General features: G+C 41.3%; 1 protein-coding gene across 2 annotated transcripts in view; it reads right to left on the reverse strand.

Annotated features, from left to right (window-relative positions):
* Positions 1 to 1,313: 1,313 nt before the first annotated feature.
* The window catches only part of ARID3A (AT-rich interaction domain 3A), a 35,721-nt gene continuing 14,814 nt past the window's right edge, over positions 1,314 to 22,220 (reverse strand). For both annotated transcript variants that reach the window (XM_077271517.1, XM_077271525.1), the window contains exons 4-9: positions 10,084 to 10,156; positions 7,531 to 7,714; positions 7,004 to 7,254; positions 6,626 to 6,886; positions 5,106 to 5,198; positions 1,314 to 2,202 (exon numbers count right to left, since the gene is read on the reverse strand). In XM_077271517.1, the coding sequence (XP_077127632.1) occupies positions 2,051 to 2,202; positions 5,106 to 5,198; positions 6,626 to 6,886; positions 7,004 to 7,254; positions 7,531 to 7,714; positions 10,084 to 10,156 (1,014 nt within the window). In that variant the 3' untranslated portion in view covers positions 1,314 to 2,050. The remainder of the gene's footprint in view (positions 2,203 to 5,105; positions 5,199 to 6,625; positions 6,887 to 7,003; positions 7,255 to 7,530; positions 7,715 to 10,083; positions 10,157 to 22,220) is intronic.

Here is a 22,220-nt window from a genome sequence, read left to right on the forward strand (position 1 = left end):
ATATTTCCCAGAGGAGCATTGTGTCTTTAAGTCTCCTCATCTCGGCATCTTAGCATGTCAATATCCACAAGGATACTTCTTGGACTTAGATAGGCCTGTAATAGTGACAGGTTCTTTACAACCATTTCTTTGTTTTGCAGTGACGATAAAGGGGTATTGGCACCTCAGACATTGCTATTAGCATGTCTTCAGGATAAGAGTCCAATCTAAAAGAAGAACATTGTCCCAAACACAGTTTAGCAAGACAAGAGGTTTGTATCTGGAAGGAAACTAAATGGAGTAGTAGCCTTCTACTGAAGGGAAATCGTATAAAGGAAATTCTGTAGAGAATTGCGTGTTTTACATAGGATAGACGAGGCTATGGGTCAATTGATCTCCATGTATACAGCTCATCCACAAAAGCGGCCGTATAGGCAAACGTGTAAAAAGCACTAATTCAGAAATACATTGCAAAATGGCAATGCAGTGCAACCAGCACAGAGGGTTAGCCCACAAAGTGTACAGGACACCCATCTACAGACCTACTGTAGGAAAAGGGGACATAGGTATAATTCAATAAAGCCTCTTTTTTTTTTTTTGCCTTAGGCAAAATATAACCAGAGACTAATGCCCTAAATCAGCAATGGTATGTGGGGCCAATGTAAGGGCACTTTTTGATACAAATGGCGCTATAGGGACCATCATTTATGGTTTTGTCTGTTATATTTTAGAATCTATATTTCATTTAAAAAAAAAAGAAAAGAAGATTAAGCTAGTCTGAGCAAGCTACGAGAACAAGGTTTGCTTCCTGGCATGAAAAAGTCTTCATATACGGTATTCTGTAACCTTCACTACTACTGCTCCGTTTCTTGAATAAAACTAAATCGAGCCCATTTCAAGAGAAGGAAAATAAGGAGGGGGAATAAAAGGTAATTATCACAATATAAAATCAAAGTGGGTTAAAAAAAAAAAATATGGACACAGTATCATCATAGTACAAGAGATTAACACTGCCATCTCAGCGGCAATTAAGACATTGAGGGTGAACAGCAAATGCCATCTTATACGGACACCTAATCTAACAGACTTGGCAGTAGATGGTCCTGTGGCATAGCATACATTTATTATATCTGTGTAAAAAAAATTACTCTGTTTTATCTATATGTAAGCAAATATATATATGCTTCATTTTCAATCAAACTACCAGAAGCCACAAAAGAGCAACATACTGTCACAGCATGTACCCGGATAAGAGAGCAAAACACAGGAAAGCTTCTAGAATTAAATTCAGAAAAACATTCCAATCATATGCCTTTTGATTTTTTCTTTTTTTTGTCTGCTGATATGACCCGTATAAAAACGTTGAATTGGTTGAGTGTGGTAATGGAATGGTGGAGTTTACGTGAGGTACAGATGTAGCCTGAACTCTGATACATCAGGCGGCCAAGGGGACAAAGGGGAAATAAACACGAAAAACATTCAGCATTCCCTGCTCCTCTCCATTACATTCCAGAGTGTGAAGGGCGAGACTAAACGCAAGCCTATGAAGGAGCAGCGGGCACATCCCGTCCCATCGTGCCGAAATCCTGGGCCCCATAGAAGTCCAGCGCCAGGAATACAGCAATATTTATATATTTATATAGATTTCTGCAGAAGTTTTCGTCCTTCCTTGAATAAAAGGCATGTACACAAAACCATCTTTAAATTTCATAGATCCTCATTGTTTGTAGGCATAAAAAATAAAACTGTATGCGGGCTTCTGAAGAGCAAAGCCGAGAATGAGGGGTTATTTGTATTTGGAGGTATTTGAATGAAAAAAAAATATTTATATATATTTGCAGTGCAATAAATGAGGTATATGGATTGTTTCACAGAGGGTAAAGGGTAAGCTAATTCTAACCCTATACTGGCTCAACCAGAACCCCATCTGCAACCGGCAATGCATTCCAGAGGTGCCCACAGACAAGGAGTAATAAACCTGAGTGTGTGAAACTTTAAGTGACTTTTTTTTTTTTTCCTTTTTTCCTTTTTTCTCTTTTTGGCTTCAGCTGTACTGAATTTGGCGGAAACGTCAGGGTGAAGAACTGTTTGAAACGGGAGCCTGCGCTGCCGACGATGGGGCCAGTGATGTGCTACTACTGGTCCCTCCCACACTTGCAGTCCTGGTGACATTTCCTTTGACGATTCCAGATGTTGAGGTAGGAGGTTGAGCAAATAAGACACCTAGAAAAAAAAAAAAGTATAAAGAGAGGACATTTTAAAACAGAAACCCCCAAACAGTTCTATTCCACACCACCACATAGTGCTCCAATTTTTCCAGAAGGTCTCTTTAGCAAACTGATTTCAGGACGTTTCTGCAGGAACATTGTCAGGTTCCCCCACAGATTATGGTCAACAAAAAGCTCAATTCCCCTGCTGTGCTACTAATGGCTGTGTCTGACCGTACAGGAACATGGTGTGGTCATACCACATCTCCTAGGCGGGGGGGGGGGGAGAAAAGGGAGTATACATACATTACAGTATGAGATCGCAGCTAAGTCTCTGAAGTAAAATATTATTTAAAAACAGGCAGGGAAGTGCTTTACCTCACAGAAAGAATCATCTGTGACCCCATACTGTCCTGTCTGCATACTCTTTTTTGCTTTTTCTCCGACCCAGGAGCTGTGGTGTGATCAGACCATGTCCCTGTATGGTCAGACACAGCCATTACACAGTACACAGCAGGGGCACATTTATAAGATTATCTCAGCACAGGAACATTTTATTTAAACACATCCAATTGTTTAAATCATCATTATTCCAATATCTATTGATTACAATCAAGTTTTATTTGAAAAATCCCTTTAAGGAAGCAGCTCACATGAAAATACATGGTCTACCAAAATGGATTTTTCCTGCTAATGAAAGAAGAGATAATCAGAGAAACATTGCACTAACATTTAAATATACTTTGTGTTTCACTTCCTTTGAGTCTTTCCAAAACAGTTTGTGGTATTGATTAGATTCTCGTTTACATTGAGGATGAAGGGGTAAAAACGCAAAAATGATTAACTGACCAGTTCTTAAGGGGTTAAAGTGCAAGGACAGTCTGCAAGTAGTTAATCATACACTGTAAACTAACTGACAGATATTGGCCTTAGAGGGGTTATCCACTACTAGGACAACCCTTTCCTAAACTAAATGTTCGGCCCCGATAAAATAAAACCTATACTCCTCTCCCATGGTGTCAGCACTCGCTCTCCCCGGGGCTGTGATGTGGTGTTGTGACATGTGACGCCGGCGCACTGTTTCCACCTTCAGACAAGCTGAACGTGAAGTCTGGGCTGCAGCTGATTCCAGGCTTCCTCTTCATGTTCAGTTTGTCTAAAGGTGGAGACAGTGACAGCACTGATTGGGCGCCGGCGTCACATGTCACAACACCGCATCACAGCCCTGGGGCCGCCAGTGCCGACACCAATGGAACGGAGCTGGCATGGGAGGAGAGTACAGGCTTTATTATTTTATTGGGGCCAAACATTTAGTTTAAGAAGGGGCTGTCCTAATAGTGGATAACCCCTTTAAAAAGGTACCACATGATCAATTATGCTAATGCTTTCATTACATCAACGTCGCATTTGAGAATAAGTCAGTCACATGCATTTACCGACAGTAGAATATAAACACGTGTTAAAAAAAATTCACTGTTAAGTAACAGAATACTGAATATAATGGTAGGATAACATAACAGGCAGAAATGTGCAGTCGCCTAGGAAAGGACGGCTGCCTGGTAACAAAAGCATACTTCCTGCTTTCCCTAATCACATGACTTGGGGACGTCCACATCAACACTGTGCACCACTTCTATTCACCATGGCAACACTATAGCAACAGCCTAAAATGTATACAAATTGAGCATTTTACTGTAAAAGATTGATCAATATCCCAACATATTTATGGTCAGCAGAGCATACAAATAAACTAAGCCTTATTAAGAGCTTCCCAGGTTACAAAAGGATGACAAAGGCCTCTTTCACACTTCCGTTTTTTGCAATCCGTCATTTTGGGCAAAAAAACGGATCCTGCAAATGTGCTCGCAGGATGCGTTTTTTTGCCCATAAACTTGTATTAGCGACGGATTGCCACACGTCGCGTCCGTCGTGCGACGGATCCGTCGTGTTTTGGTGGACCGTCGTCACAAAAAAAGTTCAATGTAACGTTATTTTGTACGTCGCGTCTGCCATTTTCGACCGCGCATGCGGGGCCGAAACCCGGCCCCCTCCTCCCCGGACTGCAGAATGGGCAGCGGATGCGTCGAAAAACTGCATCCGCTGCCCACGTCGTGCAAAACTTTCACAACGTCTGTCGGTACGTCAGCCCGACGCATTACGACGGACCCGTACCGACGGAAGTGTGAAAGAGGCCAAATAGAGGCAACATATTAATGAAAACTTAGAAGTGGTCCACATTTACACAGTCAGTATTTGGTCAATTTTTTTTTTTTACCTCAGTATTTGTACGCCAAAACCAGGAGAGAAACAATAATAGAAACATGTCACCACTTCTGTATTTATCACCCTCACCTGGTGCTGGCTTACATATACTGAGGTAAAAAAAAAAAAAACCTAACAAAATATGAAACGTGTAATCGTGGCCTTAGGGTTCGGAAAGGCCACAAGTGGATACACACAAACATGCACACCCTCCCAAGTGGTTTATATTCATAAATAATGGACAGACAACTACATTATGCGACCAAGTCACCAAACAAACAAGATTGTTTTTGTCACAGGGCATACTGGGAGGTAGAACAGTGGGGTAAAAAATGTGCCTAAGTTCAAGACCATGTAAAGACTACAGAACACATGCTCATCTAAATCTGCACTGAGCCCTGTGTTATACCACCGATTCAAAAAACGCCCAAGTATATCACAGTCAAAGTAAAAAGCGAACCAAAAGGGCCCCAAAATGTCAGGTTTGTAAATGCATTTCAATTCTAGCCTCATGAGCTACACTATTTTGAGCCCTCCGGGACTGAGAAACCATTCCTCAATTGAGAAGATGTGGCCAATAGAAGCAAAATGTTCATGAATAGGGAACACCTACATGCATTTAAAACAAACAAACCAACAAAACCACACACAACTTACCAGTATATACAATTCCATTCAGCTCCACGGACATGCTAATACTGTTAGTGCCATTGGTAGTAAGGTTAACAGCAGACTCCTGTCTACCTTCAGCTGAAAAAAAGAAAATGGAAAAATGTACAAGAAGATAATTAACCTCACCTCCAGAAACAATTCATTTATTTATACCACATGCAGATTTCAGTGTGTGTGCGTGCGTGCGTGCGTGTGTGTCAGGGTCTGCACATTTTATTTTCACTTTTTGTTTTCCTCAAACACATGCTGTAGGTATGTCATTTTTTCCGGCTTCTTCAACTAGCCTTACCATACAAAACTTTGGATAAAACGCCAAAATAGACAGGTGTTTCAGAAGGTTTGCCACTTATCAGTGCATATGCAGTCTCCCAGATGAGAATACAATTTTCTACAAGTCTGCGTATGCCAGCTTGGCACTCAACAATGAGGGATATTCCCCCCCTTAAACGTAGGCACGAAAAAACATTTGTTTAAAACAAACAAAAAAAAGGACCTTTGATTTAAGTATATAAAGGTATGTACAAAAAACAAGCAACTTTGCAGTTTACCAGTTATTGAAAATCCACTGAGATCTCAAGAAAAGGGGAGATATTTTTTATTCTATAGTGTACATCTTGCTGTCTAGATTACTGGCACCCTGTAGGCATAGCCTGGCTGAATGCCATGGTAAGGCGCATGCAAACTCTGGTTTACAGCCTGTTGGCCAGATTCAAGAACATGCTGCTGGACTGAACTGGTAATCTGCGGGAGCCCAAAGTCTCCAGAAAAGAAGGAAGCAGAGGACTAGAAGCAGTGCGCGCCTGAAGAAGAGAAAAAAACCTTTAAGGAGGCATAAGGAAAAACAAAAAACAAAACCTGTGTTTTACAACTAAAAAGGTAGTAAAAAAAATCAAAATTCAAATGTTAAAAAGATGACCTACACAATTGGACTCCCTCCATATTTATGCTATTTTCCGAGCATGCAGCACTTTACACCAGCTATAATCACTCCCATTAATCATTTTTAAATGAGGCCCAATGCAATGATGCACTGGGGCCAATATTCTAAACAGATGAATAACCTCAAAAAGCACGTTGGAAATCATGGGACAAATCACGAGTACTTAGAACAGGACTAAAAAAAGACCAACACCAGACACCGTCAGATAGGTGTAATAAGGGACATATATACCAGGATGGGGATTGAGGGAGGGCATGTATACCTGGAGGTGGACATATATCAAGATGGGAAGGGGGTATAAACATACCAGGATGGAGGATATTCGTACAGAATTGGGGGACATTACCTCTATAGCAGCGTCAGGTCCACCCCCAACATTGCAACATGACCACATTTTTGCTTCAATTTTTTTCCTTCTAAATTTCCTCCACTAAACTCTAGGTGCGGCTTACAGTCCAAAAAAGGCGGTACTTTAGAACGGACTATCATTGTACACAGTCATAGTTGTCAAATCTTATGTCAAAACCAATTTAATTTCCGCCTCCTAATCTACACAGTAAACTACCTTGGCTGTTAATGCGGATATTCATGGGAAACTGTGAGGTCATTGCCAAAAGGTTTTGCTGGATAGCTCGCTGCACCAAGCGTTGTTGCTCTTCAGTTCCTAGCGCCAACTTCTTCTCAGGGGGCTCTCCTGACTCAAGTTTTTCTCGTAGCTGTTCCAGAGCAGCTGCCTGTGCAGCCACTTGAGCTGCCACCACAGAGTGCCCAGTCAATGTGACTGGAATCCGTGGTGGCACAGTCAACGACAGTGGAGAGTCCTCTTCTGGAAAGAAAAAAAAAATATATGAATTGTAAGTACAATCTTGTTTTAATTTAAAGTCATCATGCCAATTGTTAGACTTAACACTTGAAGGGGTAAAACATTCCCATGCTTACTCACCCTTCTTTATCTTCTGTATGGAGGTTAGGGGGCTGCCATTGGTAGCAGCTCCTGCTAACACCATGGCAGGCATCTGAATCTTTGGTGATGAAAGGATATTTGGAGCTCCACTTGGAGAATATGTGAAGAGGGAGCCCCCAAAGCTCTGTCTGCGCCCCTCTCGTCGGTTACTGTCAATAGCAGCCTGAAGTTCATTAGGATTGCTAAGGCCTCTCTTCTCACATTCATAGGGGTATAAATACTTCATGTATCTGCAAAGGAGAAGGCATAGTTGCAGCCTACTATTGTAGAGGCAGGAAGACATTTTTAAAATAAAAATGGCTTGAAGATAACCAATTAGCTACTTCAGAGAGGATGCTTAGGTCTTAAATATGGCCCATAAAGTTTATGATCAGTGGTGGTCCTATCAGAACTCTCGCAAATCAGCACATTGAAGGACTTGTGGCATTGGAGCAAGTTCCACAGCATACACCATTTGCCAGTGTAAAAATGGCCACTCATCATTGTTTTGAACACATACTACTTACTGAGTGCGCAGAGTAAAGGCTGCACTGGTGATCGATGTTGGCAGATTCAGGCCTTTGGTGATCTCGCGCCAGAGCTTCTTATTGATGACTTCCACCAGTCCTCCCTTCTCAGTCACCAAGACATACAACATGTACAAGTCTAAAACCTGCTTGGCCATTATTGGAATTCTGTTCACGGGTGTTCCTAATAAACAAACCACACTTAGTAGTTCTATAAAAAGTGGTGGAATTATAACTTTATGGGTGAAGTCAGATGTAGATTTTGTGCGTAACACTCAAGAACTATTCATCTTAAAACAACCCTGTTCAGATGAATGGAACTAAATTTTCAGAAGCATAATTTCCAACCACAAAGTCAGCGATGTCTGGCCTTATGCCAACGTTAGCGTTTCATAAAGGACAATATGCTAAATATTCAATGATCATTATCTTCACAAAGCAATTTCATCACTGTAGCAACAGTTTCACAGGGCATGACAATTACTTTGAACATGATCAAATCTTTTTGTAGTTTTCCCTCAAAAAATAAATATATATATATATATTATATATATTATATATATATATATATTTATATTTTTTTTTTATTTATTTATATAGTGAGTATATATATATATATATATATATATATATATATATATATATATATATATATATATATATATATATATATATATATATATATATAGCTCTGGCAAAAATTAAGAGACCTCAACATCAAAACCCTGTCATGTGCAGCCCAATCTCCAGACCTGAACCCCATTGAAAACCTCTGGAATGTAATCAAGAGGATGATGGATAGTCACTAGTGATGAGCGAGTATACTCGTTGCTCGGGTTTCCCAGAGCACCCTCGGGTGATCTCGAGTATTTTGTAGTGCTCAGACATGTAGTTTTCTTCGCCTCAGCTGAATGATTTACGGCTGCTAGCCAGGCTGAATACATGTGATGAATGCCTATTTGTTATGGAATCCCCTCATGTATTCAGCCTGTCCAGCAGCCGTAAATCATGCAGCTGGGGCGATGAAAACTAAATCTCTGAGCACTAACAAATACTCAGAGACCACCCGAGCAAAGAGTATAGTCGCTCATCACCAATAGTCACAAAGCGTCAAACGAAGAACTGCTTAATGTTTTGCGCCAGAAGCAGTGTGAAAGACTAGTGGAAAGCATGCCAAGACGCATGAAAGCTGTGATTAAAAATCATGGTTATTCCACAAAATATTGATTTCTGAAGTCTTCCAGAGTTAAAACATTAGTATTGTTCTTTCTAAATGATTATGAACTTGTTTTTTTTGCATTATTTGAGGTCTGAAAGCACTGTGGGTTTTTTTTTTCTTTAATTTTGACCATTTCTCCTTTTCAGAAAAAAAAATAATACACAAAATTTATTGCTTGGAAATTAGAAGACATGTCAGAAGCTTATAGACTAAAAGAACATTTACATTTTACTCAAAAATATGACTATAAAGAGAAAAATCAAACTGAACATTTTGCAGTGGTCTCTTAATTTTTGCCAGAGCTGTATATACATACACACGTACAATCAATTCCTTGTGCTTGGTCATTTTAGGTCAAATCAAGCCAAGATTAAGGAGCTTGTGTATAACATAAGAATCAGAAACTACATGAATGGAATAATGCATGATGTAGGCGTTTTTACATTTGTTCCCAAGTTTAAAAAAAACCCCCATAGAATTAGGACATCCACATGTAAAATTGCCCACATGCGTAAGATTTTAAATGGCTAAACAATATACAGTTTACTTGGAGAAACAGAATCGTACCAGAGAGGAAGAACAATGAACTGAAGATGGACCATACATATTAAGCTTTATTCTAGGCCTCTATCACAGAACCAGCAAGACGCTCCAGACAAAATGGCACAATATTCCATGCCAATGTGTCCAGTGAAAGGGCAGACTCCGTGACCTCTCCCCTTTCACTATAAAGGCTCATGCATGCAGCTGTATTAAATCACTCATTTTTGTAGTATTAGAGGAAGAAAAAAAAAAAAAACAGTGATAACAGCAGATTTTGGTGTATGATGATATTGTATAATTCAGAGGAAAAACGCACGTGCACTATTCGTATATAAAAACGGTTTCCTCAGATTTGTACAGAAACATATGAAATCAGAAGCTCAAGAATGGAAAATTCATGGAAAATGGATGGATAATCTATTCCCTACATACTAAGCCATCCATCTGTCTATGCAGAAACTGATTTTGTCTGGGACATACATTTACAGTAAATTACATACAATATTGAAAAAAAAACAAATATGAGTTAAAAAAAAAAAAAAAGCCATGGAGAGATTTAAAGGAAAAAAATACATTTCTCACTTGCCAGTAGCCCTGCATATTCCACTAATTGCTTTGTTGATAAAGCCAAATCCCCCTCAGGGCTGAAAGCGGGTGGGGGGTTGGAATGCCGCATTCCCAGGTGGGTGAGGCCATTTAGATCAAACAGACCCCAGCTGGAATTTCTGCACCCACCACCACCTCTGATTTGCACCCGTTTACCACACCTTTAACACGGGCACTGTACTTACCTCGCTTTTGCATGAAACTGAATAAATCATCCAGAAACTCTTTCCTTTTTGGGTCACCATCCAGCTCATAAAGCTATTAAAGAAATATGAAGAGTGAAAACCTGAGCCACATAAGGCTGAAGAGAAGCAAAGAGGTTTCATGACATGAAACAGACATATCTAGAGAGGACAAGGATAGGGCTTCAGAATTCTAGGTTTCTGTGAACATACCGATCTGAAGAAGCAGAACTAAACTGTCTACATTAACAGAAAACCTAGAATATCACTAAACACAAATAGGAAAGAACATACACATTAAAATCACTCGTGGTCATACGCACCCGATTACTGCCGCCAACACCCCAACTCTCTACGGTGCAGGGATAAAACCAGCTCACCTATCACACAGGCTTAGTTTGAGACATGTCAAGGACAACCTTTTCCTTATAAATGTTAATTGTCCAGCAGATACAGATAAAAAAGGTCACCGATTTTAAATTATGGTTCATGCATGTACCATGAATAAGAGGAAAAAAGCAGGCGTTCAAAACACGATCTTTAAAGGGAACCCAGTCATCTGATTCAGGTTGTCCAAACCACACGACTCAGGTCCTGACTGCACAATTGCAGCCTGGTACATTTTTCTGTGAAACACTCCAGTGTTTCAGAGAAAATATACTTTAAAGCAGTGGTCCCTAACCTTTCTTACCAGGAGAGCCACATTTCGGCTCTGATTGAGGGCCACATCCAGAATGCTCTTCGTAGTGACATGAAGGTTCTGCTTCCCCCACAGTAGTGAGACACATATCCTCCACTGACAGTATGACAACCAAAGCCTAGTGAAATCCCAGCAAGGCAATACAATTACATCTAGAGAGTTGTCACCTGCAGTATTCTCGCATCAAGCCATCACACCTCAATATCACATGTAGGTTCAAGTACCTTCTGACTGGTGGTATTTTCCTATACCAAGGCCAGATATGCTCTCCTGTGCAGGACTACTCGCAAAAGTCACCATCTGGAAGCTTGCCCATAACAGTTTGCCATCGAATGGACCATCTGCATTTGATTGTGCTCTAAAACTTTATTTTTCTATATATAGTTAACAAGCAAAGAAAGGAACACTAGTGATTGGTGAAATCTACGGGATGACTGCGTTTTAAGAAGTAACTCCAATTCTTGCAGTCGCATCCTCAGTAATGGATGGTTGGTTTTGCGGCAGTAATGTATTGGATTTCTGAGAAATAAGTTCCTGTCAATGTTCTCATAAAGCAAATATTCAGGGTGAAAGGTTTATTAAGACTGAAGGTGCCCAAACACTTTAGATAACCAATTTAGGGACATTTGCAATGAGCAGTAATGTTTCACATGATTACAGAACAGCTAAGGGTGCAATGACATTGCGCTCCGCTCAGGCACCTGGTCAGTGGTCCGGTCAGTGCTTATGTCTGAATCCCCCGCATAACGGGATTCAGATGTATGTGTCGATGGGACAATAGACTATAACAAGGCCAGCAGAGCTAACTTGTGCAGTTTATCATTTTGGGGCGTACAAGTCTACTGGAGGTGAACACTCAAGACACAGTCTACCAAGTCCCAGTGTCCGCCAATAGGCATACACACTTGAAATTATGCACGGAGTTGTGCACGTTCGCTTTGACGGAATTATAGTCTATGGCCCTGTCAGCGCAAACATCCGTAGCCCGTTATGTGGGGTATTCGGACAGAAGCCCTGAAGAGGCCACCGAATGGATTCCTGAATGCAATGTGAAAGCACCCCAAGGCTAACACAATGAGCTTTTGGAGTGTTTTTGACGCTACACTTTTTCTGTGTCAAAAACGTGGCGCAGCATCTTGCAGTTTTAGCACAGAGGATAGAATTTATAGAAATCTCCTGCCCACTGGGCTTATCATTAACCCTTGTGTACACTTGCCCACAATGTGTTTTTCAACTCCGCAGAATGTCCATTTCTCCTGTTGGTATGCCGAGTCTTCTGAGCAGATTTTCCCCATAAACTTACATTAGATGTGGAGAAAAAACACGAACATGCATTTTTAGTGCATTTCCGCAGTGGAAACGCATCAAAAATGCATGTAATCCATTCCAAAATAAAACAAAGTATTGTCAAAGGAAAAAAAAAAATTTGCTTCATTTAAAGCATGAAGAGAAAAACACTGCATCAAAAACGCATGAAAAAAAAAAACCCAAAAACATTGCTCTGAAAAGCGCAAGGAAAAAAAACAAAAACTAAAAAACCACAAGTTATAAGATTTAAATTATAGGTGCAGAAACTTATCAAAAATGCACCAAAAGCTCATTGTGGGAACATAGCCCATGACTGGTTTTATTGTTACAAATTGAAGTCCTGTATGGGAAAGAACTTGGATGATTTCATTTGCTCTGTGATGCTGGATGGAAACAGTTCTTTGTACAGATGCCACCATTAAACCTGCTTAACAAATTATACAAAAACCACCCTCACCGAATAATCTCCCAGGAAAAGAACAGGGATTCCGTAGCCTAACACCTGCTGCTACTGTAAAGGAGGAAATTAAGGCGTCAGGCTACAAGAGTGAGTCAGACAGACAACGTTTTTGGACCAGATCCAGCATTTGTCAGAAGGGATAATAAACCCGCAGGGCGTACAACTCCGGTGAGGTCCCAATTCTTAGAGAATAGACGCTCATCGTCACAAAGATTCTCTAGACATGCGGCATGACGGCATACAGATGTGGAAGCGCAGTGTTTACCTCTAGCAGGGACACGTGGTTGCGTGGAATTGGCATGCAGCCACTCAGTGTACAAATCTGCCAGAATCCGTGTACTCATTTACATGACAAGATTGCCAACAACGATTATGCGGTGTGTTTAACTCCAGCTCAACATCTGCTCCTAGAAGCCTGCGAGAAGGCTCCGGCAGCGCACAATGCACACAGGGTGCAGGACAAGACTGCCTAATTGCTGGCTAACAAAGGGACATCCCTCCAACACCACCAACCAGGGCAGCCACAGCCCATCACAGCAGGCCATTTATCCCAAAATTTCCAACACAATAAGCGACATTCACAGATACACCATCAGGCCCTTCTTCCCACGTGCGGAAAAGGCTGCGCTTTTCTCCATGTTACAAAGATATGCAACAGCAATCGGCACATACAATATTAGAGTCATTTTTTTCTTCTTTTAATGCAACTGCAATTTTACATAGGAGTCTTTTGGAAAAGAATGCACCCAAAAGAAAAACACCAATTTCCCAAGCATCTTTCAAGATTTCAGGAAGTCAAGTCCAGTTTGTTTGAGCTGTAAAAAACGCAGTGGATTTTCTGCACAAAATCATATCCAGCGGGAAAACCACTTTTTACAGTTCAAGCAAAAGCGGATGTGATTTCCTGCATTTTTGAACATGTCGGGTTCCTATATTTAGAGTAACTCTGTATTTTGTAAGTGAACGCTTACTTTATACAGTGGGGCACTTTCAGATGTGTTATTTATTTCCTTCCTCACATATTATGCTGTAGAGAATGAAAGCAATGTGTACATGCCCTAAAGTCCCTTTAAATATGGTGTATCATGGTGTTCTCCTTCCAAATACATTCAGCAAGCATGCTAAACATTCAGACAGTATTTCCACTAGTACGCAAGAACTGCAGTGTAAAAAAAAAAAAAACACCAATTATTGGCACTTCCAAAAACCTAAGAAGAAAGGAAGCTAAAGCCACTTCAAATCAAATCTTTTAGTAATATACAAAATACAATTCACAAAACTTGAGAAAAATGGGAATCACATGCAGAGAATACTATACTCACTATCTTTACCAAACAACCTTTCCCGAAGGGGACTACATAAGACAATGCTTAGACTATAAAGCTTGTATACATGCAAATCAGAGAGGACCTAATCCTTGACTGTATATATAAATATTCATTACTCACATGGCTGTAAAGCATTTAAAAAAGCCAATTGGCAAGAGGTGCCTCATACTACATATTTGAACAATTCTAGTACAGTTTATATGCCACATAGCTAAATTGCATGCAGTTGGGTTAAGCAGTAAGGCAGTGCTAAAAGTCACTACATATCTCCATTAATCAAGGTGCAACACATGAGTAATTACCAAATTAACTCAAATCCAAGAGTAAAAGCGCTGTGCAAAAATAGTGAATAAGTGTAATGGCAATACGGCGCTCAATACTGACTATGTTCAAATATACTGACACGGCGCAAATGCAACCTGAGTGACATTAGTGACACTAATCCCCCAGGAAAAATCTAGATGCAAAACGCGCGTTGGGGCCTTTTGCTATACTCATGTTTAAAGGTGCTCCTTCTCTTTATGTATACATTCATTGCTGCTTGATTCATTAGCATGTCAGTGTATTTGACCATTATGGCAATATTGCACATTGTTTTGTGTATTTTTTTTGTAAATTAATAAAAGATTTGTTTGATTTGAAGTGGCTTTCGCTTCCTTTCTGAACTGGAATAAGTTGTTGTGCATGCAGCATGTAAGTGCACGTTCACCCTGGCCACTGAAACAGACAAAATCCGACTCTTGGGGTTTATCTGTTTAGTGGCCAGAGTGAACATGCACACCAACTTACATTCCAGTTTCTACACCCTGTGCAGATAGGGGCATGGCCTCCCTTTACTTTGAGCTGGACATCACGTTTAAAAGGCTCCCCATTGCTGGGTGTCCATTAGTCGGGGTCTCTTCTCAGCCCTTATTCATACTAAGTCATTAGACACATGGTAAAGTTTTACTACCAGAGGTTAGGAGCGTCCCGATAGGGTCAACGTGACATGGTGGGATGGCTTTGCTTTTACGTTTAGTTTTTTTTTTTTTTTTTAATCAAAAATGTGTTAACCAAGTACCCGCCTATTATTTTCATGCACCATTACTGTTTATTTACTGCAGGGTATTTGATCATTTAGTTTTGCCCTTGGGTTTTGAAGGTTTCCACTAGTGTAAGAGCTGAGCTTCCCCCACCACCCCGGACATAATCAAATCACATTTACTTTACTTGAACAATTAAATGAAGATTTTTATATCTTTTATTTTAAACTCTTACAGACAGTGCATTCAACCTTAAAAAGAGAACCCATCAACAGGTTTTAGTAACAGATCTACCGTAATTTGTGTTAGATCACTGCAATGACCCATGCAGACGATTGGTTTCTGTGTAACACATTCGTACACATTCTACGGGGCAGAGCACAGGTCCGATTTTTTTCCCCTAGGCACATTTGCCTCAGAAAATTAGATCATGCGTGCCCATTGAGGTCTATGGATCCGTGAAAAAATATATATATGTGACTGCACTCAGATGACAGAATGAAGTTGGATTTTCACATACTCACATAACGGCGAAGATAGAAAAAAATAGATCCCGCTCTGATCAGGTAAGCATTATCAGACCCATCTTCTAGGATAGATAAAATGGTTGTCTGCACCTAGCTTAATGCAGATTAATTTGGTACCTTGGTTTTTTCGATCCTACTCCATTCCCGAGTAATCGCTTTCCCAATTTCTATGCATATAGGCCATAAGCACAGGGAGCTTGGCCTCTTTCCCCATCCACCACCTCCCTCAGGCCAATGATCTTGCGCAGAAACAGTCATTCCCTGAGGAAGGCGCATGCGTAGTTAAGTCTTGATGACGTTTTGAGAGCCAGACTATGGATCTACGTATGCATCATCCTAGGGATTGACTGCAAGGTCTCCAGGGGGAAAAGCAGGTCACAGACAAGAGGGACTGACTGGAAAAGGGTGTTGGAGGAGTTAAACGGAAGTTAGGACAAAGAGCTGGAAGTGAATTGCTAACTAGCACCAATAGACTATACAAGTTGATCAGCATTGATTTACTAAAGTTGCCTAAACAGGCCAATTACTGATGGAAATGGAACTCTTAATACGAGCGCTAATGGTCATTGGCCAGTTATCTGCTCACCTAAATGGATCCTAAGAATATTAAGATTCATTGATATACACAAAAAAGCTCATTGTAACAAAACGCAAATCATACTAACACCGAGTAGAAGAACAGTTTAATGTTCACCAGACATTTCTCGTTTACCTTTAATCCAGGGTGACCCTGCTGTAGGACTTTAACCCCTCTGCACAATGCTGCAGGATTATTTAGCCTAGAAAAAAAGATGACTGAGGGGTGATCTAATAACCATGTATAAGTGTATAAGGGGACAATACAAATATCTCTCCGAGGATCTGTTTATACCAAGGAAGGTGACGGGCACAAGGGGGCATTCTCTGCGTCTGGAGGAGAGAAGGTTTTTCCACCAACATAGAAGAGGATTCTTTACTGGTAGGGCAGTGAGAGTCTGGAATTCCTTGCCTGCCTGAGGAGGTGGTGATGGCGAACTCACTGGAGGGGTCCAAGAGAGGCCTGGATGTCTTCCTGGAGCGTAACAGTATTGTATCTTACAGTTATTAGGTTCTTTAGAAGGACGTAGATCTGGGGATTTATTCTGATGGAATATAAGCTGAACTGGATGGACAAATGTCTTTTCGGCCTTACTACGTTACTATGTTTCAATATTTTGGTTAGGTTGTACCCGAAGCAACAGGAAGTAAGGTGCAAGATTGTGAACAAATGTCCATAGGACTGCTCGGTTCATGATAGACGTGTAATCTTAGGCTGGGGTCACATGAGCGCACCTCCTATCATCGGAGAGAAATCGGGTTGATGTGTGATCAGTGCATCTCAGATGAGAAGATGGAGACGTTTTAATCGGATCGCACTTGACTAAAAAGAAGGTCAAGTGCACGAGCCCCGAGCAGGATGGTCAAAACACGCTAGACAACTTGCGAAATGAATACTCCGAAACAAAGGAAAAAACATTAGCAATTACTGTAGATATTCTTCTGCATGTATTTACGTATACACACACAAGGTGGACTAATGTTACACTCCTTATTCCCAAGTCTGTACACATATACGGAGACCCATAACATATACAAACACGCCTTCATGCAGACACTAAAAATCATTTTATTCCGATAACTACAGACCGCCATTTCTATGCAGCTAGATTTGCCATGAAACCACTTCATGGCCTGACAACACATTACAGAGGTGTTTAGTAACTACAGTGTGTGGAGCCCGTCCCTTCAGAAAAGCCAGGATAAATAAAAGATGAGACCGGCTATACACCACTTCCCAAGATTAATTATTTAATGAGTTGCTGCAGCATCAGCTAAACGAAAGGGTGGGGGTTAGAGATCAAAACAAAGATATGGCGGGGGAGGGGGACGTAAAAAACGAAGTTAAAGGCTCTGGAAAGAGACAGTTTAGAGGAAATTGAAATGAAACTCCAGGCACCTGAAAGCAGCCAGTTACCCAAGAAAGTGTGGTAGGCCTCTATATGATAAAAGTAGTTCTATTTTAGGGAGATTCAGAGAAAAAATAGATCCAGAAATGGGGATATCCTTCACAGTTTCTTGATGTATATAGCATGAGAGTAGTCATATTTTGGACCATATATTTGCACCAAAACAGGCATGGTTATACTGGGCTTCCATTTTTACCTATGAGCCCTGATTGATCAAGACTGTTCCACGCCAGTCTTGAGGGGCCATGATGGAGTCAGATGCTCGCAATTCATTTAGAGATATGTCAAAGTATGTGGATGTGAATTGTTCCGATCTTATCTGCCTACTACAGTATTCCGCCATTGATTGTATCTGCACAAACGCGCAGCTTCTGTCTTCCACTGACCTACGCCTACATATCCTTTTGAATATATATTGAATTGAATATTTGGTTAAAAAGCCAAACTGTATGAAACTTGCTGGTGTAATTCCAGCCCCAAATGATTTTTTTTTGCTGGGCGCCCATGACTCCAAGGACAGGAACTTGCCCCTTACCTACGGACGTTACTGGGACGTAGATGCACATGATAAAAGTCTGCCACTGTTACTACAGACTACAAGTAAAATACCATCAACAATATGCACTTCTAAACATTAGCAGTTGCGCTTTCAACACAAATTGGACAGACTGGATAGGCCTGTTTGTTACATTACCCTGTGTACATAAACCCAGGCCTGGAAATTTCCATTAAGACTCCACGGACTTGTTTCCCCACTTGGCTAGTAATGTTTGCTTCAGCACATCTAAAGCCTATACATTTGTAAAGAGGAACAATAGAATATGGAAACAGGGAGCCAAACAAAGACCAGCTAACAACTATCAGGATCCCAACATTGGTGTGGCAGCTATATACTATACATACAGTGGAAGGTCAACACGATTGTCAGACGGGAAACGTCATAACATGGCACAAGATGATTCAGAAAACTGAACATTGTGGAGGTGATGTTTACAACACAGTCCTACCAATAGTGTCTCCCGGATAATTCATGTGTCAAAGTGCGTTAGGTCCCCAACCGATACCATTGGACTAGACAAAAATTATATGCAAGACCGAACCTACAGGCCAAGACTACCTGACATTTATTTTCCCCAGATCTTGCTGCCTTTTAGATCAGCTTTATTGGGGCAAGGTAGTCATCTGGGACTACAGGAAGTCCAAGATAGTTTGAGAGACACCTCCTGTGTCATGATTGTTTCAGGCTCAGGGCTGTGGAGTCGGAGTCCATTTCGGTGGAAGCAGAGTGGGTCGCATGTAAATTGAGGAGTCGGAGGTTTGGCTTACCAACTCCACAGCCCTGGCAGGGCTGTGGAGTCAGAGTCGTGGTGTCGGAGCCCATTTTGGTGGAGTCGGAGTCATGGAAATTAGGGGGGCGGAGGTTTGGCTTACCGACTCCACAGTACTGTTCAGTCTGCAGCTCCCTCTCATCCCACCTGGTTACAACACTAGATTATGAAGTCGGTACATGGAGAGATTTCCAGTACAGAAAAGGGCAGAATGATGACAAAGTGCACACCACAAGGTTACCAGGTATTGCCATACATGTACTATCTACAGGTGAGGCATTGTTAAAGGGAACTCAATGGGGAATACAAAGCACCAGAAAGGGCATGTTTAGAAACTACTGGAGACTAGAAATGGAACCAATTCCTAATTACCCAATTAATCAGATGGCCTCATCAGCAAGGTGGCGCAGTTGTCAGCACCAATGCTGGTGACCTGGGTCTAACGCCAACCAACGCCTACATATGCATGGAATTGGTACATTCCCTCTGTGTTGTGTGGCTTTCTTCTCACAACATTGATATAATGATAGGAAGTTTAGATTGTGAGCCCCACTGAAAATAGTGATGAGAATGTCTGTAAAGCGCTGAGGAACACAATGTCACTATTTAGAGAGGTCCTGTCACCAGGTTCAAAGAGGCTTGTGTTTGCTCTAATTTTCTACCCACTGCTCCCCAGAGTAATCTGGTTTTTGTTTTAATAAAACCATCATAAAAGGTTTCAGAGATATGTTTTTTTTTTCCCCTGTCTTTGTCACTAACCATACAACAAGGTCATTGCTCAACAAGTAATGCAGAGCAGCCTAAAGCCCTGTCCCCTTAGTAAAGGCCACACCTAGCATCTCTGGAACCATATAGCAGAATGGAATGAAAACAAGAGCAAAACCTCGACTCTTGATCTGGAGACAGATGCTCTTGAACGTTAATATGAAAGCTTTAATATGATTGTTTGCGCTAGTTTTTAGATTCACAGAAAAAAATTAAAATCCATATATACAAAAGAGTGTTTTTTTTAAAGATTTTATGATGTATCTGACTCCCTTCTGCACTGGTGTATGAGCAGCCATAATCTGAATATCCAAGGACATGTGACAGTAATAATTTGAGTTCCACAGCTCAGTCATCAGAAGTCGGGAGGGGCGACAGACGACGATAATATAATCAGGAAGCAACTCCAAACTGCATTCTGGCAGATCTGGGAAATAAAAGCAGATGATCTGTGAACACTGATAAACCTGGGTTCAATGTATCAAAATCTAGAAGCACAAGTGTGTTGTAGCGGTTAAGGCTTCCTGTGGTGGAACATAACAGAGGGAACATTATTTTCTGTATTTGTGGCTTTAATATTCAGATGAAATGGTCTGCTTTCAGAAGCAGTGTGGTTATACTGTAGAAAACTAATGGGGGGGGGGGCGAATTAAAAATGGTAGATTAACTTCACAAAGTTGAAAATAGAGACCCTCTCTAACATACTAATGCCAAAAGTGGACACATCTAACTGCAACATTTCTACTAGTCGAAAGAAGACAAATAACTAAATAGGCTCCTCAAGCACCATCTTTATTCACTGATGCATTAAAAATGCCCAGAGAAGACCCTTTGTACATCAAGGTCACGCCCTTTCCACGTGTCCTTTGTTTGAAAGGGCTAGAACCAAGCATGGATTCCCACCTCCCATTCATCTGGAGGTTCCCAATTTGTTATGCCTCTAAATGGCCTGCTCCCTTCCATCACCTAGTTCTTGGGAAACACATCCTGCACATACTGGCCGGCGGCGCATTCTGTGCCTCAAACCGAAGAGGTTATTCTGGACAGTGGAATGTGTCACAAATCCATTCCACGCAGCCACATAGGCCGAGCTGCATCACCATACATCACCATGAGGCAGTCAGTAGACAACGCTAAGTACGTCTCTGACCGGTGATAGGGTTGTATTATGACAGCCAATTACAGGGAGGCCTCCGATCAATAAGAGTGTAAGTTACCGTTTAACCTCCGCAGCTCTACACCCACAGAACCATTCTTCCAATACAATAATCATTAGGTAGGAAAACTTAAGATGCAAGAGTTAAATGGTAAAATTATTTCATGCTTACAAAGAAAAAAAAAAAAGTTATATTGTAAAACAACACAACCCAAATCTGCAAGCAGGGTTTTATATTGCGGCTGGGTAGCCCACAGACTGATATGCAAACTTCCTCTATCTTAATACTTCTCACGCGATCTTGCATTATGGCATGAACATTAACCATAAACCAAAGATTCAGCAAAATCCAGATAATCTGAGGGTCCACAGCCACATTAGAGCTGAAGCACTGGTGGAAATGTGCACCTGTAATATATATGCATAAACACACAATTATGAGTCTAGTATAATAGCACTCCACATTTATGATAATTATAGGTTTGCAAGCCACACATTTGGAGTAAAACGTTGCTTGGATTTTTATTACTCTGCCATGCACAAAAACACATTGAGCATTCAGTTCTGCTTTTGATCGGATATTATTAATTATTATTATGCTTTTAGGCCATGTTCACACTTTGTGATTTTTACCGCGGCGATTTTGATGCTGCGGGTCCGCAGCAGTTTCCATAGCGTTTCCATTTAAATGTAAACCCTATGGAAACAGCAATCCGCTGTGCACATGCTGTGGGAAAAAACGCGCAGAAACGCAGCGGTTTAAAACCCGCAGCATGTCACTTTGTGCAGAATCGCTGAGATTCTGCACCCATAGGAATGCATTGAACCGCTTACTTCCCGCATGGGGCTGTGCCCACGTTGCGGGAAGTAAGCGGTTAATGTGCGGGTGGTACCCGGGGTGGAGGAGAGGAGACTCTCCTCCAGGCCCTGGGAACAATATTTGGTGTAAAAAAAAGAATAAAAATAAAAAATCATGTTATACTCACCTCTCAGCGCTGCACGCGGCCGGCCAGAGTTGCTGTGCGAACAGGACCTGCGGTGACGTCGCGGTCACATGATCGTGATGACGCCGCGGTCACATGACCGTGACGTCACGAAGGTCCTTCTCGGCACAGCATCTTTGGAACCGGAGCGCCGCGTGCAGCGCCGAGGAGATCCGGACATCGGAGGGTGAGTATAACCAATTTTTATTATTTTTAACATTACTATTGATGCTGCATATGCAGCATCAATAGTATAGGAGTAATCCCGCAGCGGAAATCGCAAAACAAACCGCGATAAATCTGCAGGGATAACCGCAGCGGTTTTGCCCTGCAGATTTATCAATTCCGCTGCGGGAGAACCCGCAGAGGGACGCCGCAAAGTGTGAACGTGGCCTTATAGCGCTATCTTATTCCGCAGCACTTTACACACATTATCATCATTGTCCCCATTGGGACTCACAATCTAGATTCCCTATCAGTATGTCTTTGGAATGTGGGAGGAAACTGGAGACCTTGGAGGAAACCCACGCAAACACGGGGAGAACATACAAACTCCTTGCAGATGTTGTCCTTGGTGG

Source organism: Ranitomeya variabilis, chromosome 1 (genome assembly GCF_051348905.1).
Source record: "Ranitomeya variabilis isolate aRanVar5 chromosome 1, aRanVar5.hap1, whole genome shotgun sequence".
Lineage (NCBI taxonomy): Eukaryota > Metazoa > Chordata > Amphibia > Anura > Dendrobatidae > Ranitomeya > Ranitomeya variabilis.